At 36.1% G+C, this 27,589-nt stretch overlaps 1 protein-coding gene across 1 annotated transcript in view; it reads left to right on the forward strand.

Moving 5' to 3' along the window:
* Positions 1-231: 231 nt before the first annotated feature.
* dnah6 (dynein, axonemal, heavy chain 6) overlaps positions 232-27,589 on the forward strand; it is a 67,936-nt gene continuing 40,578 nt past the window's right edge. Inside the window, exons 1-42 of the mRNA XM_026204048.1 lie at positions 232-397; positions 690-1,045; positions 1,728-1,901; positions 1,989-2,269; positions 3,463-3,730; positions 3,912-4,046; positions 4,455-4,569; positions 4,669-4,783; positions 5,634-5,802; positions 6,704-6,811; positions 6,928-7,038; positions 7,134-7,223; positions 8,398-8,518; positions 8,611-8,762; positions 8,914-9,066; positions 9,150-9,401; positions 9,891-10,019; positions 10,133-10,246; positions 11,093-11,236; positions 11,678-11,833; positions 12,008-12,058; positions 12,142-12,234; positions 13,431-13,550; positions 13,720-13,900; positions 14,114-14,210; positions 14,312-14,516; positions 14,665-14,829; positions 14,907-15,017; positions 15,200-15,325; positions 17,819-17,974; positions 18,603-18,764; positions 19,977-20,114; positions 20,225-20,392; positions 21,141-21,289; positions 22,833-22,940; positions 24,028-24,583; positions 24,689-24,811; positions 24,962-25,144; positions 25,590-25,733; positions 26,776-26,997; positions 27,084-27,231; positions 27,353-27,510. Coding sequence (XP_026059833.1) covers positions 770-1,045; positions 1,728-1,901; positions 1,989-2,269; positions 3,463-3,730; positions 3,912-4,046; positions 4,455-4,569; positions 4,669-4,783; positions 5,634-5,802; positions 6,704-6,811; positions 6,928-7,038; positions 7,134-7,223; positions 8,398-8,518; positions 8,611-8,762; positions 8,914-9,066; positions 9,150-9,401; positions 9,891-10,019; positions 10,133-10,246; positions 11,093-11,236; positions 11,678-11,833; positions 12,008-12,058; positions 12,142-12,234; positions 13,431-13,550; positions 13,720-13,900; positions 14,114-14,210; positions 14,312-14,516; positions 14,665-14,829; positions 14,907-15,017; positions 15,200-15,325; positions 17,819-17,974; positions 18,603-18,764; positions 19,977-20,114; positions 20,225-20,392; positions 21,141-21,289; positions 22,833-22,940; positions 24,028-24,583; positions 24,689-24,811; positions 24,962-25,144; positions 25,590-25,733; positions 26,776-26,997; positions 27,084-27,231; positions 27,353-27,510 — 6,627 coding nt within the window. The 5' untranslated portion in view covers positions 232-397; positions 690-769. The remainder of the gene's footprint in view (positions 398-689; positions 1,046-1,727; positions 1,902-1,988; positions 2,270-3,462; positions 3,731-3,911; positions 4,047-4,454; positions 4,570-4,668; positions 4,784-5,633; positions 5,803-6,703; positions 6,812-6,927; positions 7,039-7,133; positions 7,224-8,397; positions 8,519-8,610; positions 8,763-8,913; positions 9,067-9,149; positions 9,402-9,890; positions 10,020-10,132; positions 10,247-11,092; positions 11,237-11,677; positions 11,834-12,007; positions 12,059-12,141; positions 12,235-13,430; positions 13,551-13,719; positions 13,901-14,113; positions 14,211-14,311; positions 14,517-14,664; positions 14,830-14,906; positions 15,018-15,199; positions 15,326-17,818; positions 17,975-18,602; positions 18,765-19,976; positions 20,115-20,224; positions 20,393-21,140; positions 21,290-22,832; positions 22,941-24,027; positions 24,584-24,688; positions 24,812-24,961; positions 25,145-25,589; positions 25,734-26,775; positions 26,998-27,083; positions 27,232-27,352; positions 27,511-27,589) is intronic.

Raw genomic sequence — 27,589 nt, forward strand, 5'->3', positions numbered from 1 at the left:
ATACATCAAATTACAGCAAACACGAATATTTACAATCAGAAAAAAATACAAGCAGCAGTCTGCAGATAGTTTTATTTGAAAGTGTGAGTCTGTGTATTAAAGTTCTAATGTATAAGAATCACTGAGTCGGTTCTTTGAAATAATTCAAAAGAACCCGTTTGCAGAAACGAGTTCGGATTCCCTTCTGTCTTGCTGTCATCTGAAGCGGAAGTGGTGAAAAGTACACTTCGTTGCTAAGTAACGACAAACAGCTCAGTAGAAGAGCTTGACTGCTAACGTTACTGTTGTGACCAGTTTAAAAGACATACAAATCATAAACATGTCGTCGCTTCTCATGAAGTTAATTTAGTTTGCTCCTGACTAGCATGTCATACTCTGGGACTTGTAAACACATGTTGTAAGTATTGCTGCTGTCTGCTGCAGGACAGTCAGCGCGCCTTTTATTTTACTACAACGAATGGACTATTACACTTTTAATAAAACACATAAAGATATGCCTGTAATATATAACGATATAAAGTACAATATTTTGGTCGATGTTGCGGTATTATTTGGCACAAGTTTAATAAGCAAAACAACTTCTTGCGGGTTGCTTAGCAACACTAACGTTAATCCTTTTGTATCGTTACAGATGTAATATGGCAGTTCACTACGATTGTCACTAACATGCTGTTTTCTTGACTAAATAGTTTACCGTCCAGACATAACACAGAGGAGAAGGAATTGCAATTTTTTTGGGGAAGGACACAAATAGGAGGACAGTTTGGTCATGTACTCTTTTCAGAAAGAGTCAACCAGGAGCCAGGCAGGGCCAGAGCAAGGCCCTGGCAAACAGAAGTTATTTGGGACAGCTGTGTCTTTACCTGTGTCCACCAGTGTACCTGGTTCCCTGGCACCTGTTGATGTGGAGCAGCTGAGGGCTAGACTTGTCTCAGCAGTGCCCAGACGGCCACAGCTGAACGCTGATGCACTGGTGTTTCCTCACAGAACCAAAGCTCAGGAAAGACAATGGGCCACACAGAGACCAGCACAAGTTGAGATGTTGGTAAGTGAAATACCAACTGATAACTGTTTATAAATTGTGTTTGTTAATTTATTTTTTAAATGTATAGTAAATGTGCATACATACTTGAATATACCTGCTAAAATGGACACGTTTTAATCATAGACTGTAGGTTTAAATTTATTATTATTATTATTATTATTATTAGTAGTAGTAGTAGTAGTATTATTATTATTATTATTATTATTATTATTATTATTATATTATTTTGGGGAGTATAAAGTTAGAAATGTCAGTGTAAAGCAGCTGTTCTGAAATCATAAAGAAGAAGAATACATCTCATCAAAATATATATATATTTTTTTGACAAGCTTTTAAAGTTGTCATTATAATTTCTAATAAAAATATTTTATACACTCTTTATTACATTAATGTTTGTTTGCTAAACGTTTGTAAGATTAGTTCAAGTTGTAAAATGTCACACGGTGCTCCTCAAAATATAAATATTTATTAATTACAAATTCATGATTTTTGTAAAAATACCTTAGAAAGTGTATATTTAAAAACTAGATATTCAAAAGATGTTTCTTTTCTTTATCAGTGTTGAATGTCATTATGAGTTGAATATTAATCAACATTTTGTAAATGTACAGTGGTAAACAAAAATAACTGTCAAACTCATTGCTGTTAACCATTTAAGGACACCATCTATATTTTACTCTAGCCAGTTTTGAAGAGACGCAGTGAACATATGAAACCGGAGAACACCCAGAGGGTCAACTTGAGCCCTAAGATGTCTTTTCCCTCTAATGAGGTCCAGTCCATTGACCCCTTCTCAGAGAGAGGACCCTCTCCGCTACAGCTTCCCAGAATTCCTGACCATGTCAGGGATAGACAGGTCTAGACACTCTCATCATAGACAACTATGGCAGATGTGTCTTGTAACATTAGTAATAATTTTGTGCATTTTATGTGTGGATTTCAGGTGCAGTTGACTCAGGGCTCGCTCAGGATCCCATCACCCCCTAAAAGAGCCAAGAGCTCATCTAGAAGCCATGCCATTGCGGTTTCACCTCTGAGCTACAACCCCTCTTCACCACTGTCTAGTTCACTGCTGTTCAACTCAGTAGAGGAAGTAATTCGTGCCAAAATTCACTCCCCACCCGACATTGTCCAAACCATCCGGAATAACCCTCACTTGGGATTTCTTTATGTGACGTCTGCAGAACCTAAATCATCCATCAAATTTGATTCATACAATCTCAAGTAAGAAATTAATTTTTTCCATCAAAATTTGTTTTCCATCAAAAAAGTTTAGTGTCAGATTAATTTTTTTTATTAAGCAAGAATGCACAAAAGATTCCAAATAAAGGAAACACTTTAGTATAGGGTCCAATTCACACTAATAAGTAGTTGCTTATTAGCATGTCTATTATTAACATATTGGCTGTTTATTAGTGCTTATAACGTACATATAATGCATGACCCTTACCATACTGTCATGTGTTCTCCCAGTAAACCTTAGGGATCTTATCTATTCACAAACAGCTTGTAACACTCCAGAGAAGAAGGAAAACTTGAAATCAGATATGACCCCTTTAAGCTTTTTTTCAGCATTGACAATAATAAGAAATGTTATCAAGTTAGCATCCGAGATGGTCTCTTAGATGAGAGGGTCTGTATTATCATTGGATAAAGCGTAACGGCTAACTTGTGTGCTAACCACTGATCTATATGTAACATGTAACTAACATGTGACATAATTTCAGAGTTATGCAACACTCAATCACTGTTTATGGATACCATAGGAATGAATAGGAAGTTCTGTAACCTGAATCCCATCTGTTGAAAAAAAAAAGGCATTTTTTCAGTAAAAACTCTAAAAATAGTTCAATCCAAAAGTTTTGCTTAGGGTAAAATGTTGATGATTAGCAGATAGGCTGTTGATTCATCAAATGATGAGTTGTTTCCTCTAAAAAGCTGTTTATTCAGCATAGTGAAGCCTCTCTTCCATTGACATCCATTCAAATATTAAAATAAAATAGGCTCTGGTCTCCTTTTTGTTAGCATTAGCATTACGCTTTTTTGGCTAATGGTTGCAGGCTTGCCTTCTAGTGGCATTGTCAGCATGTTAGAATGATTTCTGAAGGATCATGTGACACTGAAGCCCGGAGTTATGGCTACTGGAAATTTAGTTTAGCCACCAAAGGCATAATTTACATTACAAAATATATAAAATATTGTATTATTTTCTGTTTAAACCTTTTCACATATTTCATCAAATAAAGGTTAATATTCAGGAATTTTTCGTTTGCATATTCTGAATGATGTTTGGCATCACATATTTATGAGGACTTTTGATGAAAGAATGAAAAAGTGATATATGCAAATACATATGAACTGTAAACTGTGTTAAACTAGACCTTTAATTCTGAATTCTTCACTTATTCTTTTAACAGAATTGCAACTTTTGACAAAATCAACAAGTCAGACTACTATACAGTCAGCACTCATGCAGTAATGCACTACTATGGGACTGAGGTGGACTGTTTGCCCTTAGAACGCTGGGAGCAGGAATACCAATATCACCGGAAGCTTTTGGGCATCCCCGTGTTTGCCCTCTTCCGCAAGTGGAAGGCTTTCCGTGTATGGCGCACAAATGTGTGCTATAAGAAAATCAGCAAATGCAGACGGTCATTGCAAGAGCATCTCTTCATTCTCAATGAGGTTTGCCAGTGGTTATTGTATTTATTTCATATACTATATGGCTTTTAAAAAAAGCTGATTTATTTCAATAAAAAAAATATGATCTATCAAAGAGAGCCACTTGAATTTTAAATACTGTAAATACCTAAAAAAAAGAAAAGACAGCAGATGATTGATGAAAAGTATCATGTCTGTATTTCAGTCTCTGCGACCAGCACTGATTGACATCAAGGAGATGTGTTACCACATAAGTGATATGCCTTTGTGTCGAATAGAGAAAGACCATACATATACACTAAAAGAGTTTCAGAGCACACAATACAAACAGCTGGAGGAGGTGAGAGAGATCTGTGTTTGTGTGTTCCTTTATGCAAAGAAAATATATTAACTTATGGATTAACTTTCAGTAAATTTAATTATTACATTTTTTTTAATGGATTACAATATATTGAATAATATATAAGGAATTACAGTTTCTTATATATAGAAAAATATGTGACAATATATTTACTTATACATCAAAATGTATGTAACAATATGTTAAAGTAATTTAACATTCAATAATACAAATAAACAATAATACAAATATACAGATGTACATATATATTTGAATACACACACATGCATATGTATGTATGCATGTATATACATATACATATATATTTTCTATATTATGTAATATCTATATATTTTCTATCTATATTTTTTCTATCATTGTTATTTATTATTGTTTCTTTTGTTCTAGGTGTCTTCTCGTCTTGAGAAGTTCAGGGAGCTAGTAATGGAAGTGGCGAGAAGTGCCTGTCGAAATGCTTTGAAAGAGTCTGGACACACACCTGACTATGCCGACTTGGAGACTGGTGACACCTTTATTCAGATACAAAAGCAATTATATGAGCTGGCATATTCTGAATTTAATATTATAATTTTTTTTCACCTTTCTTAAATGTATGCATCAGATGCTAATGAAGAGTTAGCATCACCTGCTTTTGGATTGCTCTTTGAGGATTTACCTCAGAAGATGAGTTACACGCAGCAAGCAAACAAAAGCTACCACTGCAGGCGTCTTACTTGGTTAGTCAACATTACTAACAATACTAACTCACAACACACCCAGACTGATTAATTAGCAAACACGTCATCAGTTGTTGATTATTGACAATGTAACATGCTATCTAGGCTCATTGATTATTCTGTGTAATGAATTTCTACATGATAGAATACATTTATTTTAACTTCAGGCAGCTGAAAAGCATGATCACATCAGCCCATTATAATTAATAATCAACATATGATATCAATAACACATACTTTTATTTAGAAGCATAAACGCTCTTTTTTTTTCTTAGGTGCTTAAATGTGTAACACTCTCAAAAACGAAAGCCTTTATCCCATTCCAAACTCATTCGTTTTTATTTTTGTTGTGGAGCACAAAAGGAGATATTAAATGTGCAGTGTGTAATATTTACAACGATCTATTTACAGAAATACAATATCATATATATAACTATTTTTTCAGAGGTGTATAAAGACCTTCTTTAATAAACCGTTATGTTTTCATTACCTTAGATTGAGCTATTTTTATCTACATACAAGTACATTAACATTCGCAATAACATTGATTTATTGAAAAATTAATTAAATATAATTCCCTGATTTACCTTTGTAAGGAAATCTCACTGCTCTGTGCTGTCTTTACCGATGTCATGTTTACCTGTGTCGGTCACCATAACTTCTCTAAAAGGAGAGGTGAGCGGGGAACTGAGCAATTGGTTGCAATAAAAATTACACAGTGCACCTTATATATTTAAAAATAAATATTTATTTAATTATTTTGCAGTGACAGTTGGACTTCTGTCAAATTCCAAAAAGTTTTTATTTATTTATTTATTTTTTTTATGAACTGTTTTTTTGGTCTCCATAGTTTCATCAGACTGGCTGATTATCTAATTGTGAACACGACACACATGCTTGTAGTGAACTCGATCAGTAAGCTACTAAGTGTGTTTCAAGAGCACATCACACACACCCCTTCACTCACCCTCATCCAGAGCTGGGCAGGTGGTGAGACCAGCCTTGATCCTGATGTAAAGGTTCGTAAGCTTGTTTGGGTATGTGATGCAGGGTAATATTATTACTGTTTTTTTTTTCCTTTCCTTTTCTTTCCTTTTCTTTTTTTTCTGTTTGTTTCAGTCTGTATGTCTGTGATTTGTTTTTTTAACTACAGTCACCTTTATTATATTTTTTTTATTAAAACTAAGATATCAAACATAATTAAAATGTCTGCAACCTTTTTTTTAAATCATATGTTCAATTTATTTTTGCCACTTTTCAAATCACAGATTTTTAGTCATTTTCAGATTTATCATACAGATAATAATTATATTGTAATAATAATTATTATAATGTTAGGAAATAGTGAAATATATAAAAACCTTTTCAGTATTTGACTAAATGACTAAATGTACATTAAGTTCATTACCTTCTTCACTGGTTTCTTTTCTATTGTGACTAACAGTTTTGTTAAAATAAATTAGATCAAAATGTAAGATTGACAATGTCAGGGAAGAGCATCAAATATCAGACATGCAATGTACAGATAAAAAGAGTCGAATATTAGATAAATAATAAGGTAAGTATCAGAATATAAACATACATAATACATGCATAAACATCATTTACAAGCTTCAGTTTAGTCAAAAAACTGTGTATCTTTTTTGTTTATTTTATTTGTAAGTTTTAATGTTTGTTTTATTTTATTAAGGTTTAATTTTTAGTTTTTACATTTTTGAGTATTGTGGTGTGTGTGTGTGTGTGTGTGTGTGTGTGTGTGAGTGTGTGTGTGTGTGCGTGTGTGTGCAGGTTCGACCACACTTCTGAGGTCAAAAATATCCTCACTATTATAGTGAAACCTGTAAAACTGTTACAGAATAGTGTTATGTTTAGGCGTAGGGGTTGGGCTAGGCTAAAATATAATCAAACTTTGTGTTACAGGTCAGAGCAGAGCAAAATGTCAATACTTCCCACCAGCCAATGTTTATAACTGAGCTGATGCTGGACACACACTCCTTATCATACCAGCCCTCCAATGACGACTTCCAGGTTTGTGTTTCTGCATTCTATATGTATGTCTCTTGCAAAGCTTGTCTGCAGCTTAACCAATATGTGTATATCTGCACAATGCATATGTTTATGTGTGCCATTTGTGTGTATATCAGGAGTGTGTAGCAGAGATAACTGGAAGGTTTGAGAAAACTGTATTGTCTTTGGATACTCTGCTGCAAGACACCTACTTTGATGCTTTTACTCAACCCATTATCAACAAAAAGGTTTTAAAAAATATCATGGCTGCATCAATACATACACTCTTATAATTTGGCCTTTGCTGATGTTTTTGTCCGTGTGTGTATGGGTGGGTTTTTAGGTTGAGGAGAAGACATGCGGGGATGGCCCTAGTCTTGAGGAAATCCTGGAAGATGATGCTTATCTGCAGAACATCATCCTTAATATTAAGGTTTTTATTTTTTTTCTAACATGACTATGATATAATTGCAGTTAAAAAGAAACTATTCTCATGCACCATTCATTCACCAATTTAACATATGCTGAAGTCTATTTATTCATTTAATTGGTGTCTTCAATATTGTGTTCTTCAATTATGACTATTGCTTGTGTAAATAAGTACAATTCATATTTTTCTTTTTTAATATAAATGCTATTCATTCTCAAGTGAGAAATGCACAGTTTTAAGTTTAAAGGAACAGTTCTTCCAAAAATGTTTAATATTCTTTAGTTTTCATCTGTCCATTGAAATATCCTTGTGTCATTTCAAATCCATGTGACTTCCATTCATTTTTGGAACATAAATTAAGATTTCAATTAGTTTTTTTTTTTTCATTCATTGAAAGCACACACAACCAAAATTTCTTTAAAAAATTATAATATATATATAAATTATATATATACAGTCATCATGTCTCCTCGACTCATATGGATTTTTTTTATTATGTACTTGTATATAAAAAAAAAAATAAATAAATAAATATATATATATATATATATATATATATATATATATATATATATATATATATATATATATATATATATATATATATATATACTTTCTTAAAATAAAAGTACATAATACAAATAATCCATATGAATCGAGGAGACATGATGACTTTATAAGATAAACAGATTTCTTCTAGGCTTTTATTTACATAAAAAAACACTGATAAATGCACTAGTGTTATTTTCGTATTTTATTTTTCTTAGTTTCAATTTTAGTGATTTAAACTATAAATCTAAATTTGAGTAATTTTATTGCTTATAGTTTTTCTTAATAATTTAAATGAGTTTTAGTTATTTTGGTGTGTCATTTTTATTGGTTTTTCTTTATGTCTATATAGTTTTTATTCATTTTTTTGTTTGTTATTTAAGTACCGTTAAACTAAATGGAATTGCTAAATCATACCTTGACAACTACTGTAGCTAAAATAATTTTTTTTTTTTTTTTAAGTTAATTATAAACCTACAATGCACATACATAGAGCACTTTAAATAATGCTTAATGCAAAAGAACAAACCAAGAAATCGCAATTGAGCTTCCATTTTTGCTGCAAGCTTAAAAAATGTTTTCATATCTGTCTCTCTTTGTGAAAATGTTTCCTGTTTCTTCCCGTCAGCAATCAATTCAGTTTGCATTCAATACCGCTAATGTGTATGCTCGTACATTTGAGCCATTCAGACTGTTTTACAAAGAAAATGAAGACCTGGATCTGGAGGCTCTCAAAGAGCAAGACCATGGTACATCATCATCTTCTTCATAATCATCATAATCTATGTAAAAAATATGATTGTCTCACACTTTTAATGTCATATATGTGTGTCTGATGCAGAAGTTGCGTTCTTTAGCAACAGTCTGGATAAATATCATCGAGAGCATAAAGAGGCTTTAGCCATCAAACAGAAAAGACCCTTGGGAATTCTGCTGGTGGATACTTCACAGCTGAAGCAGAAACTTATACCATCCCCTCTACGCTGCATAGAGGTTACAAACTGACAGAAACACACAAACAGAAAATGATTTCTTCTGTAATATTTGCATAGATGGTAGACACCATTTACCTCAACGCAGCCTGCAATAAGCGACAAATAAATACACAGATACATAACCCACCTCATTCTGAACCCTTTTCCAGGTCATTAATGACATCCTGCCTCGGCTGGCAAAGAAAAAAATGGATGACATCATTGCAGAGGCTCAGGATGCCCAGTTCAAACTGGACTTTGTTCCAACGATAACCAGCGAATATGTCAACTCCCTCAACTTCCTAGAGGAAATTCAGAAGAGGGTAAGAATCAGAAGAGAACCATGACCCATCAAGCAGAAGACTGAGTATCAGACAGCTGTATTCATCTCATCTTTTTCTGTTAGATTGTTGTGCTGGAAAAGGAGACTGAGACGGTCTGTGACATGTACAAGCTGATTGAGTGTTACTCTGTCCCCACTCCTCCTGAGGACATCGCCGTCTTTGCTACATTGTCTCCTTGTATAACTGCCGTAAGGATCACCATCGACAAGGCGGTGGGGGAGCGGCACTCTTATGTGGACAAATTTTGCCAACACCTCCAGCAAGACATCAACCAACTAAACAAGAAAGTACTGGAAGTGAAAGAGCAAGGAGAGGTGAAAGAAAGAAATAGTCATAATATATCAGAATAATGTTCTAACACTGTTATGGTATTTCTATTTTGAATATTTATTATTTGAAACAGTTCAAAAGTGTGGGGTCAGCAGATTTGTTTTGAATAAAATTAATAAGTAAAGATGCAATAAATTCATCAAATGTGAGAGTAAAGACATACTTTTGTTACAAAAGATTTCTATTGAACTTTCTATTCATCAAAATATAACAGCTATAATGTTTCTTGAGCATCAAATCAGCATATTACAATGATGAAGGATCATGCAACAGTTATTTTAAATTGCAATAATATTTACTGCTTTACAGATTTTTTTTTAAATAAAATAAATGCTTGAAGAGCATCAAAATAATCTTGCTGACACCAATTTTTTGTACAGTGCTTTAACTTTTTGTACTTGACTGGTCAAATGTGAATTACTGCTGAATAACTCACAGTCTACATTTGTTTCCTTTTGATTTTGTCTCTTCAGAACAGTCAGCTCCTTGACATCGATGCAGACCGCTCTAACATACGCCGACTGCTGGGAGATATTCAGATCTCCATTGATGAGCTGCAGACTCAAGCCTTCAAATACAAAACCTACCAGAAGAACTTTAAAGTCAGTCAGACTATATGTCCACTAGAGGGCGCTAGTTCACTATTTATTTTTATGTTTTCACCTTGTCTGGCTGGCCATCACGAGTTACACTTAACCTTTGTCTGTTTTTTCAGGTGGAGGTGACTAAATATGAAGCTCTAGAGGAACTGACCGCTGAAGTGAAGCTGAAACAGTTACTGTGGGACTCTTTGGAAGAATGGGAAAATCTAGAGAACAGCTGGTTGCAGGTCATTTTTTATACTATTGAAGCATTTGAATTTTTCCCTTCCACTTAAATCCACTTAATAGAGAAACACCATAACTCCATAGATTTAAATGCAAATTGAAGTGTAGTATAATTTACCTCAACTGCACTGTAATTATTTTTGTTTAGAGAATAAATATGATAAATGAATATGATAGTGATGGGAGAAACAACACTCTTTTAAACTTTGAATTAACTGAACCAATTGTTAAATGTAAATATCAATAATTCACTTTTTTTGAAGCACTCAAAATGCCACATTCTAGTGATGTCTGCTGGTCAGAGTGGTGTAAATGTAATGTCTATATTTCTATAATCTAATCTATTAAATGAAATTATCTTATTTAATTAAAGTGAATTAATAAGATATTATTTTATTATTTTGCAGGGCTTGTTTTGTTTGTTTTATGAAGAGCTTGGTTAAACAGGCCAGCTGACTAAAACTCTTCTTTTTATTATACAAATGAGGTTGTGGGTTCGAGTCTTGGGCCGGAAATACCACGAGTGAGGTTCCCTTGAGCAAGGCACTGAACCCCCAACTGCTCCCCCGGTGCCGCAGCACAAATGGCTGCACACTGCCGTGTGTGTGTGTGTGTGTGCGTGCGTATGTGCGTACTTTAGATGGGTTAAATTCAGAGTAGAAAATTCTGAGTATTCGTCACCATACTTGGCTGTGTGTCGTGTTATTTTCACTCATTTTATTGCCTTAAATTAGGCTATTCATGCTAGATAGCTTCAGGTGAAGTGTCCTTGCAAATGGAGTGCTTGAAGCCATTTTGAGCGAAAGTGTCTTCTAAATGTCAAATGGTCAATTATCTCTTTGATGCAGAATAAGTTTGATGAGCTGGACCCAGAATTGCTGAGCAGGCAGGTGAACAAGTTTGCCAAATATGTCAGCCAGCTGGAGAAAGGACTGCCAAAAAACAATGTGGTGCCCTGCCTCAAAGAGAATGTGGAGAGCATGCGAGAAAAGGTGGGTGAGGTTGGCACTAATGCTAGTGTGTCATTGCTCTTCAGCAGTTTCCTTGTTTGAAGTCAAGTGCTGTATTTTGCATTTGGACTGTGGAAAAAATGTCTAAACTTCATGACAAAGTGTAGTATTAGGAGCACCCTTTTAGGAGTACACTACCGTTTAAAACTTCTTTTGATTATTTACTATATTTTAAATTGCCAAATATTCAGCAGCCATTGGTCTTCATTGTCACACGATCCTTCAGATGTCATTCTAGTTTGGTGCTCAAGTAACATTACTTATTATAATAAAATGTGAGGGATTTTTAAGGATTAATTGATGAGTGTAAAGTTCTAAAGAAAATCATTTATTTTAAATAGAAAACTTCTATAACGTTATAAATGTCTTTAATGTCACTTTTGATGACTGCACCTGCATATTTCATATTCTGTGTTTGTGTAGCTGCCAGTCATCACAGACCTGCGTAACCCATGTCTGAAAGCCCGTCACTGGGAGATGCTGGAGGACATTGTGGATTCCAGCCTACTAGAAGAGCCACTGACTCTCGCTTATCTGCAAGAACTCGACATCTTCCACTTTGGACCACAAATACAGGAGGTTAGAGAAACACAGAGGCTCTCAATATCCACAAATGGACTTACCTAGACAGTATTTCTGGGCATCATATAAACATAGTCCACATTTTCAGCTTGCTGTCTGGGAAGGCAGCTCACTAGGTTTTAGGTGCTGAGAATTCTTCTTTTAACTCTGTGAATCCTCTCTAACTCTCAGGTTTCAGCACAAGCCTCAGGAGAAGCATCCCTGGAGAACATTCTAAGAAAGGTGGCATCTATGTTTATCATTCTCATTTAATAACATTTATGTATGTCTTTATATTCAGCTTTATACACTCATACTATTTATAGATCGAAGAATCTTGGAAGACGACAGAGTTTGTGGTTCTGCCTCATCGGGACTCCAAGGATGTGTTTATCCTTGGGGGAACTGATGATATTCAGGTAAGAGTGTGTTAGAACCATTATTCACCGTATTACAGAGTTTCTGATTGTTAAACTGTAAGATTCATGCATAATTATAATTATATTCCAACCTTGCCTAGGGGTGTGTGATGTGATATGATTTTTGATTGACTATTAAAATATCTTCACAATCCTCTTTTGAAGAAATATGGTATCGTGCTACAGCACACATTCTATCAGTTGCAGTCCTGGTGCCTCTGTCTCTATATACTGTACAGGCCAATTCACACTGTACAACGGTTAAACATTTCATTCGCTTGCTGAAGCACACGCAGACTAAAAAGCTTGTCAAACACTTAACTTTCATGTCTGATTGCGCTAATGCTTTCAAAAACACACAAGGTTTACATATAAACACAGTTGGTTATGTCTAAAGTGGAAGTAAACAGTTGAGAGAAATGAATGCGTGCCTGTATATTAGATGCTTGCAGCTCTTAAAGCGATAGTGCTAATCATGCTACTATTGCATTAAAGGGATAGTTAACCCCAAAATAAACATTTTGCCATTGTTTACTCACTCTCATGTTGTCCCAGACCTGTATTAATTTCAATAATAAAGAAACTCATTCAGGTTTAAATCAACTTGAGAGTGAGTAAATGCTGACAGAATAATGTTCATTTTTGGGTGAACTCTTCCTTTAATTTTAATAAAACAACAAAACACTAAGTTAATAAAAACTCATTAACTGCTCTTGACTGAAGAACTTTAATACTGTTGCTTTAATAAGAATGTATGATGCAATTTATAAAGTGAAGTGTATAGAAGTGCTTTATTTTTTATATTTGAAGAGTTTATTTGTAAAAACATAACTTTTTTTTTTACATTTTCAAAAATCATGTTTTTTTTATTGTTATCATGTTTTTATTGTGTTTTATTGTGTTAGTTAGCTGTGGTTTTTAGTTATTTCTTAATCTTGAATGTCTTTGCCATTCTTTTTATTTAATATTTTGTTACCTTGTAAGACTTTTTTTTTAAAGTAGGTAAATTAATTTGGCTGAACTCCTTAGTAACAACAACTTAGTAAAAACCAACATGTCAAAGAATCGTGCTAAAATCATGAATAAAATCATTATATTTTTGTTGTCCCACCCACCTCTAACCTTGCTTGAGTTTAATACAGAAGATATGTCTTCTCCTTTATGAATATTTGTCTTTGTGAATGTAAAACCTCTAGGTGCTTCTCGATGACAGTATAGTCAATGTGGCCACAGTTGCATCATCCCGTTACGCAGGCCCCATCAAGGCCAGAGTGGACAAGTGGCAGAGACAGCTTTCTCTCTTCAGCCAGACCTTGGTAATCACATCAGAGTGGTGATCACCAAAAAAAAAAACAGATCATTTCTGGGTTTAGTCTTTGGATTTTGATTTGTTCTGTTTTGTTTTGAGTGGTGATCATCTAAAACAAACCCCCTTTTTTTATTACATCGTATATTTTCTCTGACTGTTTTCTGATGTGTTCCTAGGATGAGTGGTTGGCATGTCAGAGAAGCTGGCTTTATCTTGAGAGTATTTTCAGCGCTCCTGACATCCAGAGGCAATTGCCTGCTGAGTCTAAGATGTTCCTTCAAGTGGACAAGTCCTGGAAAGAGATCATGAGGAAGGTCAACCGTCTGCCTAATGCCCTGCGTGCTGCCACACAAACAGGTCTGACAGGATGTCGCTCAGCAAACATCTCAAAACATCAGATGAACAACTCAGAACATTAGATGAACACATTCTTGTTCAGTGTCTGAAGAGTTTTTATCTGAAAATTAGTGCATGAAAAATGAAAGCAGTAGGTTAAATGCAACAATGAATGCAAAAGCCTATAATTATAAATGACTTTGACCAGTTTTGCCGTCTAATCTTTCTCCTCAGGGCTTCTGGATATTTTCCAAAATAATAACGCACTCCTGGAGCGGATTCAAAAATGCCTGGAGGCTTACCTGGAGTCCAAGAGAGTAATCTTCCCAAGGTGCCTACGCACACGCACATGCTCACAGCAGTTTCTCATCAGAGTGCTGATTTTTTCTTGATGTTGTGCCATGACTTAACTCACTTTTCCGGGTGGCTTAGGTTCTACTTCTTGTCTAATGATGAACTGTTGGAGATTTTGGCTCAGACGCGAAACCCTCAGGCTGTGCAGCCTCATCTGAGGAAGTGTTTTGATGCAATATCCCAGCTGGAGTTTGGCCTTCTTACCCCTGGAGAGGGCGAGACTGGTGAAAAAATACAGCACACCAATGACATCTTAGCCATGGTGTCACCTGAGGGAGAAAAGGTGAATTCTTTTCTTTTCGTTTATTTTTCCATCTTAAAAACAAAATCTAGAAGACAAATTATACAAATATACTTGAACCAAATAGCAAGGATTTATCAAATAAACGAGGATAATGTTAAATGTACGTATGTGTGTGACTGTGCTGTAGGTGGCACTGGGGAAAGGCTTGAAGGCTCGTGGAAATGTAGAGGACTGGTTGGGGAAGGTGGAGGAGGCCATGTTTTCCTCTCTTAGGAGGCTTAGTAAGGCTGCAATTGCTGACTACCAGAGCAAACCCAGAGTGGAGTGGGTTGTGGCAGGACATCCCTCACAGGTTTGTCCTTGTCTAGGTGGGATTGTTTATGTGCATCTCTGAGTGTATGAGCAATTCTCACCTAAGCTTTTTTGCAGGTGGTGTTGACAATTTCTCAGCTCATGTGGTGCAGGGACATGGACAGCTGCCTAGAGGGAGATCATGACCACTATCAAGCACTACAAGAATTTGAGATCACCAACTTTGAGGTGATAACATACTGTATAGCGTTCATAGACCAAATTATGTAATTTCATATCAATTTGTTTATTAAGTCTTTTAAAATGTACTATATGTAGAACATTTGTGTGTTATATATATACACACAAAATCTCCTAAGAGAGATATATATTTACTGTATGTGTGTATCTGTCTTTATGTGTAAAAATAGAGACTGAATGCTCTTGCTGCTCTGGTCCGTGGGAATCTGCCCAGTCTTCATCGGAACATCATCACAGCTCTCATCACCATAGATGTGCACGCCAGAGACATCGTCACAGAGCTTGTCAAAGAAAAGGTTTGTGTATTTCCTTCATATCACATAGCAGTGTTGAGTACTCGAGACTCGGACTCGGTCTTGGACTCGGTCTCGAGACCGTATTTTAATGGTCTCGGTCTTGTCATGGACTCGTGTGCATATTGACTCGGACTCGAACATATTAGGAATCGGACTTATGCCCGAGTCCACTCGAGTCCCAATCCAAATATTTCATGATTATTACTGTATGTTAATGTTTATTTAAATTGATGTATGATTGACACATCCAATGACTGGATGCGTGGCGCAAGCGCCTCAGCTGCGTGGCGTGTCTGTTTTTAATTCGGCTCCCATGTTAACAGGTTAGATCTTGCAGACTGCCTGTGTGAGACGCGCGTCCCAGGCGCGGCTCGAGCCGCGCGGAAAACGCGTGCATGCTAGAAATAGAACCGACGCCTATTTTTCACGCGACACGCGTGCATGTTGAAAGCGTTTCCAGGCAAAATATACTAGGAAAATATGTGTATATGTCATTTTGTACACAAATACATATTAATTCATGACATTTTGATATTTGAAAGTCTATAGGTTGACATAAATTCAGATATAAATGTAATTTTAAAAATAAATTAATAATGATCGATTTTCAAATATTGCACCTGTCAAACATACTCTATTTTGCCGTCAATACTGTTGACGGTGTCTTATCAGTAGGTGTGTAAAAAAATAAAAATAATAAATTTGATATTGTAATAAAAAAAATAAAGAGCCTGGTTTTTTTGCGGCCTCCCTCTATGTCACCTACAGCCGCAGCAGCGCGCCAAGCGCCGCGTGCAGGCACTCTTCTGGTGTGTAAAGACACAGAAAACGCGAAGCAGCCACCACGCTTCTGGCACGCAGTAGAGACGCCACGCAGCCAGTGTGTCACCGGCCTTAAGTTACCCTCCTGCCTCCGTAACTAAAAAAACTTCGACTAGTGTGTATTTTACCCTGCATTAAAATGCACCATGCAGGGAAATTAGCATGAGATTATCCGTTGCTGTTACAGAAAGTGATGAAATGGTAACTGTTGTCAGTCCCCGCTTCCTCTGCGCCAGTAGAGAGAGTTTTTAGTTGGGGTGGATTGATCATGAGACCACATCGTGCTTGGTTGGGTAGCTGGATGGTCTCCTCACTTATTTTTTTGAAAAGTAATTATGCCCATCTGTAATCTTCACAACATCTAAAGTGCACATAATCCAATACATTGTAAGGATATTAGCAGTCATTAGTTAAGCTTCAAGGTTAAAAGTTATGTAAAAGCTGTTACAGTTGAACATTTACAGGTATAGTGGTACAGTAATGTTACTTGTACTAGAAGTGTTATGTAGAATTACAATATAGAGTCGTACAGTAATATTATGTGTACTAGAAAGGTTATATGGATGTGTATAGTGGTACAACGATGTTATGTGAAAATGAGCACTTAATATTGACAAGTAACACTTCATAATACTAGCCTAATAAAATAACCTTTACACCACATACTATGTGGCCCTTTTAACCTTTATTGTTTCCACCAAACATTTGACATACTCTTGAAGATTTCTTTAGGTCTTGTCTCAGACCCAATCTCTCTGGTCTCGGTCTTGACTCGGACTCGACCCTTTCTGAACTCGGTCTTGACTCGGACTCGACCCTTTCTGAACTCGGTCTTGACTCGGACTCGACCCTCTCTGGACTCGATCTGGACTCGGACTCGAATGAGCTGGTCTCGACTACAACACTGTCACATAGGGACCAAAAAATTAGATCTCTTTTTCAATAGATCAGCTGTCACAATATTATATTTTCACTACAAGATTATCATGGCCAAAAGTATAACTGATTCAATTAACATCTTAAAAATGTTGCTTCCAGCTAACATGTCTCCTATCCATAATATTGCTTCCTCCAGTGAAAAAAGCCATATTGTCTGAATCAGGATAAAAATATGCACATTTCAAGCACTGTTTGGAAATTGAAATACATGTGTCTTTGGATTTTGATGTGAGAGGACAACAGGGGATGGACAGTTTTACTGGTGGAAGCTTTATTATGGGTTATGGACTGCAGTGTTTCAATGGTGTTTTGGCCAGAATTGATAGTTTAAAATGAAGATCTCATTTTGGATAGCCTGAGAGTAAGTACTTTTTCAGGAATTTTCAATTTATGTCTGAATTATACCTTTAAATATTCTATTGATGAAATACATCTTTAACTTTTGTGTTTACTTTTTTTGGACAATAAATCACTCAAAATACACATGTAGAAAGAATTTGTTACCCTAACTATAAAAAAGTTTATTAAAACAACTTATTACGTATTACATTTTATGCATATTTGTTATTTATATTTAGCAGCATAAGCTGTACTGTACCCCCCCACCCCACAACAGTTTCAGAACAAACCCGCGACCAGGCAGTGGAGAACTACTGTAATACATATTGTAAATGCCAATTATTTACCTGTTATATCTGATAGCTCAAGGGGTTATGGTGTGTGTGTTTGCAGGTGGACACCAGTGATAATTTCGAGTGGCAGAGGCAGTTGCGGTATTATTGGGATGTGGACCTAGATGACTGTGTGGCTCGGATGGCTCTCTCTCAATATGTCTATGGATATGAATATTTGGGAGCATGTCCTCGTTTGGTGATCACTCCACTGACGGTACATAAAAGCAGTTTTTTATGATAGTGTATTTAAAACAAATGCTGTAAAACATGGAGTTTTGTCCAGTTATATCGAATACATTTGAATTGTACTTAATGTAGATAAATTTGCATAAAATGTAATACAATTGTATAATGTTCAGTATAAAGTAAAACTAAATTATAAAATTTGACTCTGTAAAAATGTATTTTATGAAATGAAATCAACATCAAAATTAGCTGTAAATAATGCACAATATATTATTAAAAACAATAAAACTATTATAGAATTTTAATTTTAAATTCATGAATGATTTTGATCTAAATTAATTATCTAATTCACTGCAGGGGCATTTTTTTTTATTGTTTTTGTCAGTTTGGGTTGTATTTTTTGCCCTCGTTTGTTTTTGGATCCGGCCTCTAACCCTAAACCTGCTTAACTTTTGTCAAACATCATATTCTCTTCCATTTTCACATCACGCATAAAAAATTGCAGTTGAACCACTCATACTAAAGTGCAAATAACAATTGCATTTATAAATGTATGCCTGGATCTATGGCAGTGTTGTGTGTATGAGTTATTAAGGAGCTTGATTGTCCTAATGAGGTGTGTGTGGACTGCGGATCTATTTGCTTTTTTATGTCAGGATCGATGTTACCTCTGCCTGATGGGAGCGCTGCAGCTAGATCTTGGAGGAGCTCCTGCAGGTCCAGCTGGTACAGGCAAAACTGAGACTACTAAAGACCTCGCAAAAGCTCTGGCAATCCAGTGTGTGGTCTTTAACTGCTCAGATGGGCTCGACTATAAGGTGTGAATCTGCCATTCCAACTTCTATTTTCTTTTTCCTCATTAATTTGTTAAGCAGCTTGACAACCAATATGAGATAGAGATATTCTTTTTTCCTGTCAAGTTATATTGAATTCATTGTATCTGTCACTAGGAGGCAGAAGATCCCCAACTGAGTTCTCTGTGCATGAAAATCACTGTAGACATCTGCCTTTGACATCTATCTCTTTTATTTATGGCCAGTGTTTAGTGTCTGCTAAAGGGTGGCATATGTTATAAAGACGTGTATTCTGACTAGGCCTTAAAAACAGTCTTAGTTATTGTTAATGGTTTGTCTTTTTTATTCTGTTACTGAAACATTATTTTACCATATAGCTCTTTCTGTAGATCATTCCTTTGCCTTTGGGTTTTCTGGGCTGGGGTTTCCAAAGTTTTTCGGATAGATTCGTCTTCTATCAGAACATTTTACCAATTGGTGCTGGAGGAGGGCATCTTCTTATTCCTCTTTCTAAAACTGCCCATAATGGTTTGAAAATGTTCAAGTCAGGTGATTGAACTGGCCAGGGCAAATGTTGAAGTTCATCTTGGTGCTCCAACTGTCCAGGTTTCATGATCGTGACTCCATCTTTTTCACATCTTAGCATTCTTGTCTGTGACTAATGTTTTAGCAATTGCAGCTTTTTCATGTACTGTACGTTGGCTTGGTGGAGTTTTTTTGTGGGAAAGGGGTATTCAAGGTTGTTAAGGTTCTTGAAAGTAAATGATATGTCAAGTAATGTATGTAATTGTCAAGTAATTGTCAATGTCTATCTACAGTATTTGCATTAATCAGTGACATGGCTTTTACTTGATTTTGGAATTGACACATTGGGGATACTACAGGTTGACCAAACAGGCATGATGATAAACTTGAAATGGCTTAACATCAGTCAAATGATTAAAGTTTAAGTATTTTAAACTTGAATGCCACATTTTTAGATCATTGTGTCATGCCTGAGACACTGGAAACGATGCAAAAGACTTATTCATTAGCTTTAAGCTGTAAAGAAGTTGATATGGTTAATATAAGTTACTATGTTAATATTTATGCTGTGGCATTGTTGTGGTACAAATAGTATAGCTCTGTTTTATTGTATGCTACTGTATATACTTCAATATTTTCATTTTAAGCATTTGGAGGGTTCAGTGTTCAGTTGGCGGCAAGTCTTACAGTATATTGCATTTGTGTGCTCAGATGATGGGGACGTTCTTTAGCGGTTTGGCTCAGTCTGGTGCCTGGTGCTGCTTTGATGAATTCAATCGCATCAACATTGAGGTGCTGTCAGTCATCGCTCAACAGCTCATTACTATCAGAAACGCCAAGGCAGCCAGGGTAATGCACATACACACTCACATACCCATGTACAATGTCAATTTTGATTAGTAATACAGGAATTATGTGCAACTAACTGCATGTGTCTACATTGTGTTTGTGCTCGGCAGCTACCACGGTTCATGTTTGAGGGGAGAGAGATCAAATTGGTGATGACCTGTGCTGCTTTCATCACTATGAACCCCGGTTACGCTGGCAGAACTGAACTCCCTGACAACCTGAAAGCCCTTTTCAGACCCATAGCCATGATGGTGCCCAACTACACTCTTATCGCTGAGGTGTGTGATTTAACAACCTGGTCTGATCCCAGTAATGATGAAAAATCACACAAAGTGAGAAGTAGATGGGCCAGAGATGTGTTTACTCATTAAAATCTTTTGTTTGTTCCTGGTGTGTTACAATGAGGAAACTGGTGTCCTACCGCTGTGATTTCCTGTTTGTGAATTTCAACAATTGACTGCTTGTTAAGTGAAATTTTAACTTAAAAACACACTATATTTACCATGTAAAATGATAAAATAATTCAGCTATCAGGAGCATGCAGAGCATAGTTGCACAGACCTTTTACTATAAAGGGCCAAAATCCAACTTGATTGGCCAAAAGGAAGTATTGTATTAAATCCAACTACATTTAACTCTAGCACGTTTAAATGGGAAAACTGTGATTTCCTCTTTGTAAATTTCCACAAATTACTGGTAGATCCTTAATGGGAACATACTAAAACTTTTATGTATTTAATTAACAGCCAGTTTTCCCAATTCCTCGAAAAGACCAAAACCTCACAAAGTTAACATACATAAGGCAACAAAATAAAAAACTCTTTAGGGAACTCGGGAAGTCCCCTGTAGCCCCCATTCGCGGTACACACCCTTCCACAGTGTGTAGTGGTTTGGGAAGCACAGCTTTAGAGGATATCTAGAGAAGTTACATGGGTCCTATTAAGTCTTTCAACATTAGCATGTCTTATCTGAGAACCTTGGCATTTCTACAATATGTTTAACCTTACAACTGCTTTCTGCCTATAGGTGATCCTGTACTCCGAGGGCTTTGAGTCTAGTAAGACTCTTGCGAGAAAGATGACTCAGATGTACAAGCTCTGCAGTGAGCAGCTCTCTCAGCAGGATCACTATGACTTTGGCATGAGAGCTGTCAAATCTGTACTGGTCATGGCAGGGTGAGACAGAGCACAAACACATTTTCACGTTACTCAACGATTCTCTGTCAGTCTTACATAAATTAATACTACCATTAAAGATTTTGGGGTCAAATCTGTTTTGAAAGAAATATCACCAAGACCAAGGTCTCATTCGATCAAAAATAAATGTATTCATATTGTGAAATATTTTCTATTTTCAAATATTTTCAAATGTATTTTATTTCTGTGCTGGCCAATTTGAATTTTCAGAAACCATTACTCTTGTCACATGATCCTTCAGAAATCATTAGAATTGCTGATATGGGGCTCAAGAAACATTTCTAATTTGTTTCTAATGTTGCATCAATGCCGCTTAATATGTTTTGTGTCACTTTCCATTCATTTAATGCAGCCTGCTGAACAAACCAATTAATTTATTTTAAAATACCGATACCAAAAACTGAATGATATTGTATAAATAACATAAAGCAGTCCTACAGTCTTGGGCTGTGTTTATTTAGGGTCTTCTAACATGTTTGAGGTCTTTGCTTTATAAACAAGTCAGTATTTGATTGAGAATTAATTTGCACATGCTCAGTCACTGTCATGAATGACCCACTTGGTGTTGCCTATGGAGTAAAGACCGATAAAATACAGCTGTGTGAGAAACCTCTAAGCAGATCATTTAGGTCCATTAGGTTCGACTGTCATCTTCATTAGCACTGGTCTTAGATCAGTGGCTGTACAGCTGGACCTCACTTAAATTTACTTAAGTGTGTGTGTGTGTGTGTGTGTGTGTGTGTGTATGTGTGTGTGTCAGCATCATGTCACTGGTGCATTTTATTAGTACTGAGGTTTTATATGTAGCATAACTTCACTTTAGTGTACTTTTATTTCGTTGTGTGATACAGTGATTCATAATGTCTGTTTTTAAATCAGCGTGCTTTAGGCTACTAAACTATTTACAAGAATATATGAACAACTGTAGGCAAATGTGTTTAAAAAAGAGTAAATGTGAGCACTATATTCTGTGTAAAGTATTGATATGTAGTTAAAACAGGTAGTCTTTATGATTCACACAGTACTAGTTAGTGGTGCTTACCAAGGCAAGAATAACACATCAGATTGAGCAGGTTGTTCAGAGATGTGATCAAGCCTATGATTCATGGATGATAGACATTATAATGTGTGAAAAAAAAAAAAAAAAACGTAAGCCAGGAAGCAAACACATAGCAACCATCTAGAAATGCCTTAGCAACCACCCTAGCAAAACTACAGTGCCTCCAACATCCTAATATTGAGGAAGGCAAGCACCACTTACCTCATATTTTTGCACCCTTGCAACCACATAGCATTGCACTAAAAGCACTAACAGAGCATCACTCTCATTTTTTTCAGAAAATGTAAAATTCTTGTTTGATTTGTGAACTCCATCTATAACAAGATCTTGTGTGATTACCTGTGTGTATTCAGTGTGAAATACTGAGCAAGTCCCATTTTTTTGTGCTGCTGGTTGTCTGTTCATGCACACATTTTCTGAACAACCTTTAATATATTATGTATTATGTATGTGCGTGAGCAGGTCATTAAAAAGAGAAAACCCTCACTTGAGCGAGGATGTTGTGCTGATCAGAGCTCTGCGAGACTCAAACCTGCCCAAGTTCCTCAAAGATGATGCAGTGCTTTTCAGGTGACCGCTCAGTGTGTTTACTTCACATACCATTTTTTAAATGTTTCTGGAAGAGGTCTCTTATGGTTACCAAGACTGTATTTATTTGATCAAAAATACCATAAAAAGAGCATTATTTGGAAATATTAATGCAATTTAAGACAACAATTTTTCTACTTTATGGCAGTTTAAAGCAACTGCTTTCTATTTTAATATATTACTTTTTTTTATTTATTCAATGTGATAGCAAAGCAGTTTGCAGTCTTCAGTGTCGTATGTGAGCTAAATCTGCCAAAACCTAATTTTAGGGATGTCCTCAATGTAAAAACAGTATAGATATAAATAAAGTTTGTTTAAGAAAATAGGATGAGGAAAGTTTTCTGTCAGAGTTATTGCTAGAAGTGTTTTTTTGTAGTAAAATTGAGAAGCTATTAAAGTGTTTATTAATATTTTGAATACATTGTTATTTGTGATTTTTTGTTTCATTTTAATTTTAGGTAAATTTTTATTTTTATATATATATCTATACTATACATATTTTTTATTGTTTAAGTTGTTGCAAATTTTAGTACATCAAATTAAACTAAATGAAAATAGAGTTAATTTTCAAGTAATAATTTTATTTTTATTTTTATGGCTCTGATAACCCTCTAACTCTAATAACTCTGGTGAGGGTTTAGATTAGGGTTAGGTTGTAGTATGTACAAGTAGCAATTTATAAAAGATATATATATATATATATATATATATATATATATATATATATATAAAACATTTGAAAGCTATGAAATATCCCCATTTATATGTGTGTACTCTACTCATTTCACTATATTAAATGATCATATGATCTCCACCATGAGGGGGAGCCACCATTGTGTAGAATAAAATCCATCTCATGTGTGTTGTCTACATGAGTATTTGTCATACCATTCATTTCTTTAGCTATAAACATCTGCACAGTAGTTTTTACTTAATAATAAGTAAAAACTATATAATAATTTTGATATTAATAATTTGATATTTTAAGACGTGAGTCAGTTAAATTCAGTCCCGGTCCAAATACTGTATATATGTGTGGATCCCTAACTCCATCTTTTTCTTTCCTAAGTGGCATATTGTCAGACCTCTTCCCTGGTGTTACCATCCCAGAGCATGACTATGGTGTCCTGCATTCCACCATTCACTCATCCCTGTGCCAACGCTCCCTCCAACCCCTCCCAAGCATCATAAGCAAGGTCATTCAACTCTACGAGACCATGCTAGTCCGCCATGGGGTAATGCTCGTAGGGCCCACTGGAAGCGGCAAAACCACTGTCTACCGTGTGCTGGCCGACACCTTGGAAACCCTGTATCATGCTGGACACCAAAATCCTTTCTACCGCCCTGTTAAGACTTATGTACTCAACCCAAAGTCAGTGAACATGGGCGAGCTTTACGGGGAGGTGAACCCACTGACGCTTGAATGGCGGGATGGTCTTATGGCGCTTTGTGTGCGGGCAGCAGTCCAGGACTTCAGTGACGACCACAAATGGGTGATCAGTGATGGCCCGGTGGATGCACTGTGGATTGAGAACATGAACACGGTGCTGGATGATAATAAGATGCTCTGCTTGGCCAACAGTGAAAGGATCAAGCTCACGCCTTCCATACACATGATGTTTGAAGTGAGATGCTCAAATGTGCACCTGTTTGTTAAATTGCACATACCCTTTCTATTTTTTAATTAGAGGCTAGTCACGCACGCTTACATGCAACGCTTTCTCAATCAGGTTCAGGATCTGGCAGTGGCGTCTCCTGCCACAGTAAGCCGTTGTGGGATGGTGTACATTGACCCAGAGGAGCTTAAGTGGATGCCGTATGTTCAGACGTGGTTCACAGGTTTTGAAGAGAAGGTGAGGCCTTTATAACTCTCAGTGTTCTAATTAGAAACATTAGAAGGAGTTTAGTTTTATATGCAATATGTATTTTGTTTGTATTGTGTTTTCTAGTTCGGTTTGTAGACCTGTAGAGCTATCGACATCACAGAAATCTTGTTTTCTTAGATTACAGTGCCTGTACGTGAATATCTGATGGAGCTGTTTGAGCAATATGTGGAGAAGGGCCTGCAGTTTGTATCAAAGCACTGTGTGCAGGCCATTGCACAGGTGGACATCAGTAAAGTCACATCCCTTTGCTGCCTCCTGGAGGCATTACTGTTCAGCGATGGAGCCCCTAACCTTAAAATGGTATAATGAATCGCAACTATAACTAAACTGAGACAAAGTCAATTATATTATATAAAGGTTTTTTTTAACCTACGGATAAAGTAATGTTCAGTATATAAACCTGAAATGAAATTCAGATTTATTTTCACTCATCCATTTAAGTACAGACATACAGTACATGCTTTTCTGCTCCATTACTCTATTAAGCATAAACATAAATTCCCTGAATGTTTGGTTTCTCTGAGATATAAGGAGAGGAGGGGAGTAGGAACTTGAGTTGCAAGTTGAGTATAATGAATAAAACCCTGGACTGATACAGTTCAGAACATTCAGACCCAAAAACTACTGCACACTCATATGGATGTACGGTAGTTCTGCAGTTGCTAGAAATTGCAGTATGATCCAACTGTTTGCTTTGTCAGATTTCTATTAAATTTGTGTGTTTTTTGTGTGTATGTATTTGCAGGAGGCCAGTAAGTTGAACAGTATGTTGTGTCAGACGTTTGTGTTCTGCTACCTGTGGGCACTGGGGGGAAATTTGATTGACAGTCACTGGGACACATTCGACACATTCGTCAGACAGCAGTTTGAGGGCAACAGTGATGCAAAGGTACATTTTATATACACTGAAATACACCTCAGATCAAGTATGTTTATGGTTAATTTTATCAATAAGCACACAGTAATGGGGACTTTCTCTTTTATTGTCATAATTTATGACTTCATGAGCTTCATAGTGTTTTGTTCAGAAAAAGACACCATTATGTGTTACAAGATTTGGAGGAACATATTTGGTTTTGTTTTTATAATTTTACATAATCCAAAAGGTAATTCATTTGCTTCTTCTCTTTTCCCATTATAATGTTTTCTCAGTGACCATACAGTAGCTAGCTATTTCTGTTTAATAGATGGTGTGGAACATACAAACCTCCTCTGGGCTTTGACCCTGAAAAGAGCACATTAACCTGACTCGGAGGTCATTGTAAATTATATATAGCACCTGACTGCTTCAATTCTTTTTATAAAGACAGCTGTGTCATCTCTATATCATGTGTCTGTTGCATTCTTAAATGTGACCTTAGGAATATTTAATGAGAACAAGATTGAGGGAAAAAAATATGTCCCAGACATTTGTATAAGGATAAAAGGAAGGCGTGGTATTTATTTCAGAAGGTCGGTATGCAGTGGAGAGTGGCATTATTAGTATTCCACAGAGCAAGGCAGAATGAGCAAGGGAGGAGGGGAGGAGTGGAGAGCAGAAGAAAAGGAAGTTGTGAATTTGAGATGAACAAGGGTTCTAGAACCTGCCCTTACAATAAAGATTCCCAAAAAAAATAAAAAAAATAAATTACTTTCGATTCTCTATCTAGCTATCTATTTATCTGTCCATACTGTATGTCTGTCTGTCTATGACAAACTATTATCTGATTTCAGAAAGAAATGGACTACCACCATATGAACTACTTTTATGATGTTTTTATGTTGTTGATTTATAAGTGTGACATCCCTGTCACAATTCACTTTAATTTCATAGAAAAAAGCGGCTAGGACATTCTGCTAAACATCTAATTTTGTGTTTTATTAACATTTAAGATGGCATCGTACATATTAAAGTGAATCTCTCTCTCTCTTTCTCTCTCTCTCTGTAACAGTTGCCCAGTGGAGGTGATTTATGGAGTGTGTATATGAACTTTGATACTAAATGTTTAGAACCATGGGAGAAGATCATTCCCTGCTTCAGTTATAACAGTGAGATGCCATTCTTTGAGATGCTGGTGCCCACCACAGACACGGTGAGGTACGGATACCTGATGGAGAAACTGCTATCTGTCAATCACTCTGTCCTCTTTACGGGCATCACTGGAGTGGGAAAGGTAAGGCAGTGCGTATTTAATGTGACGTAAAGCTTTTCCATTGTTCATCACTACAAATCACTGACTAGACTTTCTGTGAATTTTAGTCTGTGGTGGCACGGGCATTATTGAACAGTGTGCAGGAGAAGGCAGGTTATGTCCCCGTCTACATTAACTTCTCAGCCCAAACTTCATCAGCTAGAACTCAAGAGATCATTGAGTCAAAACTGGAGAAGAAGAGAAAGAATATACTTGGTATGGGACATTAGATATGATTTAGGTGGTTGTGTAAACTGCCATACTGAAAATCATCATCCATCATAAAATCGCCCCCCCCCCACCCCACACAAAAACAGTCTGTGTTCATGTTTTTCAGGTGCTCCTGCTAATAAAAAGATTGTGGTGTTTGTGGATGATCTAAACATGCCAAAACTTGACAGTTATGGATCTCAGCCCCCTATAGAGCTGCTCAGACAGTTCCAGGACTTCCATGGCTTCTATGACAGAGAAAAATTCTTCTGGAAGGAGATACATGTAAGCAACAGACACTTACATATAAAAATAAAATCATGTGTCATGATTCCTTCAGAGAAATCAAAAGATTTGTCCTTGT

This window comes from Carassius auratus, chromosome 26 (assembly GCF_003368295.1).
Source record: "Carassius auratus strain Wakin chromosome 26, ASM336829v1, whole genome shotgun sequence".
Taxonomy (NCBI): Eukaryota; Metazoa; Chordata; class Actinopteri; order Cypriniformes; family Cyprinidae; genus Carassius; species Carassius auratus.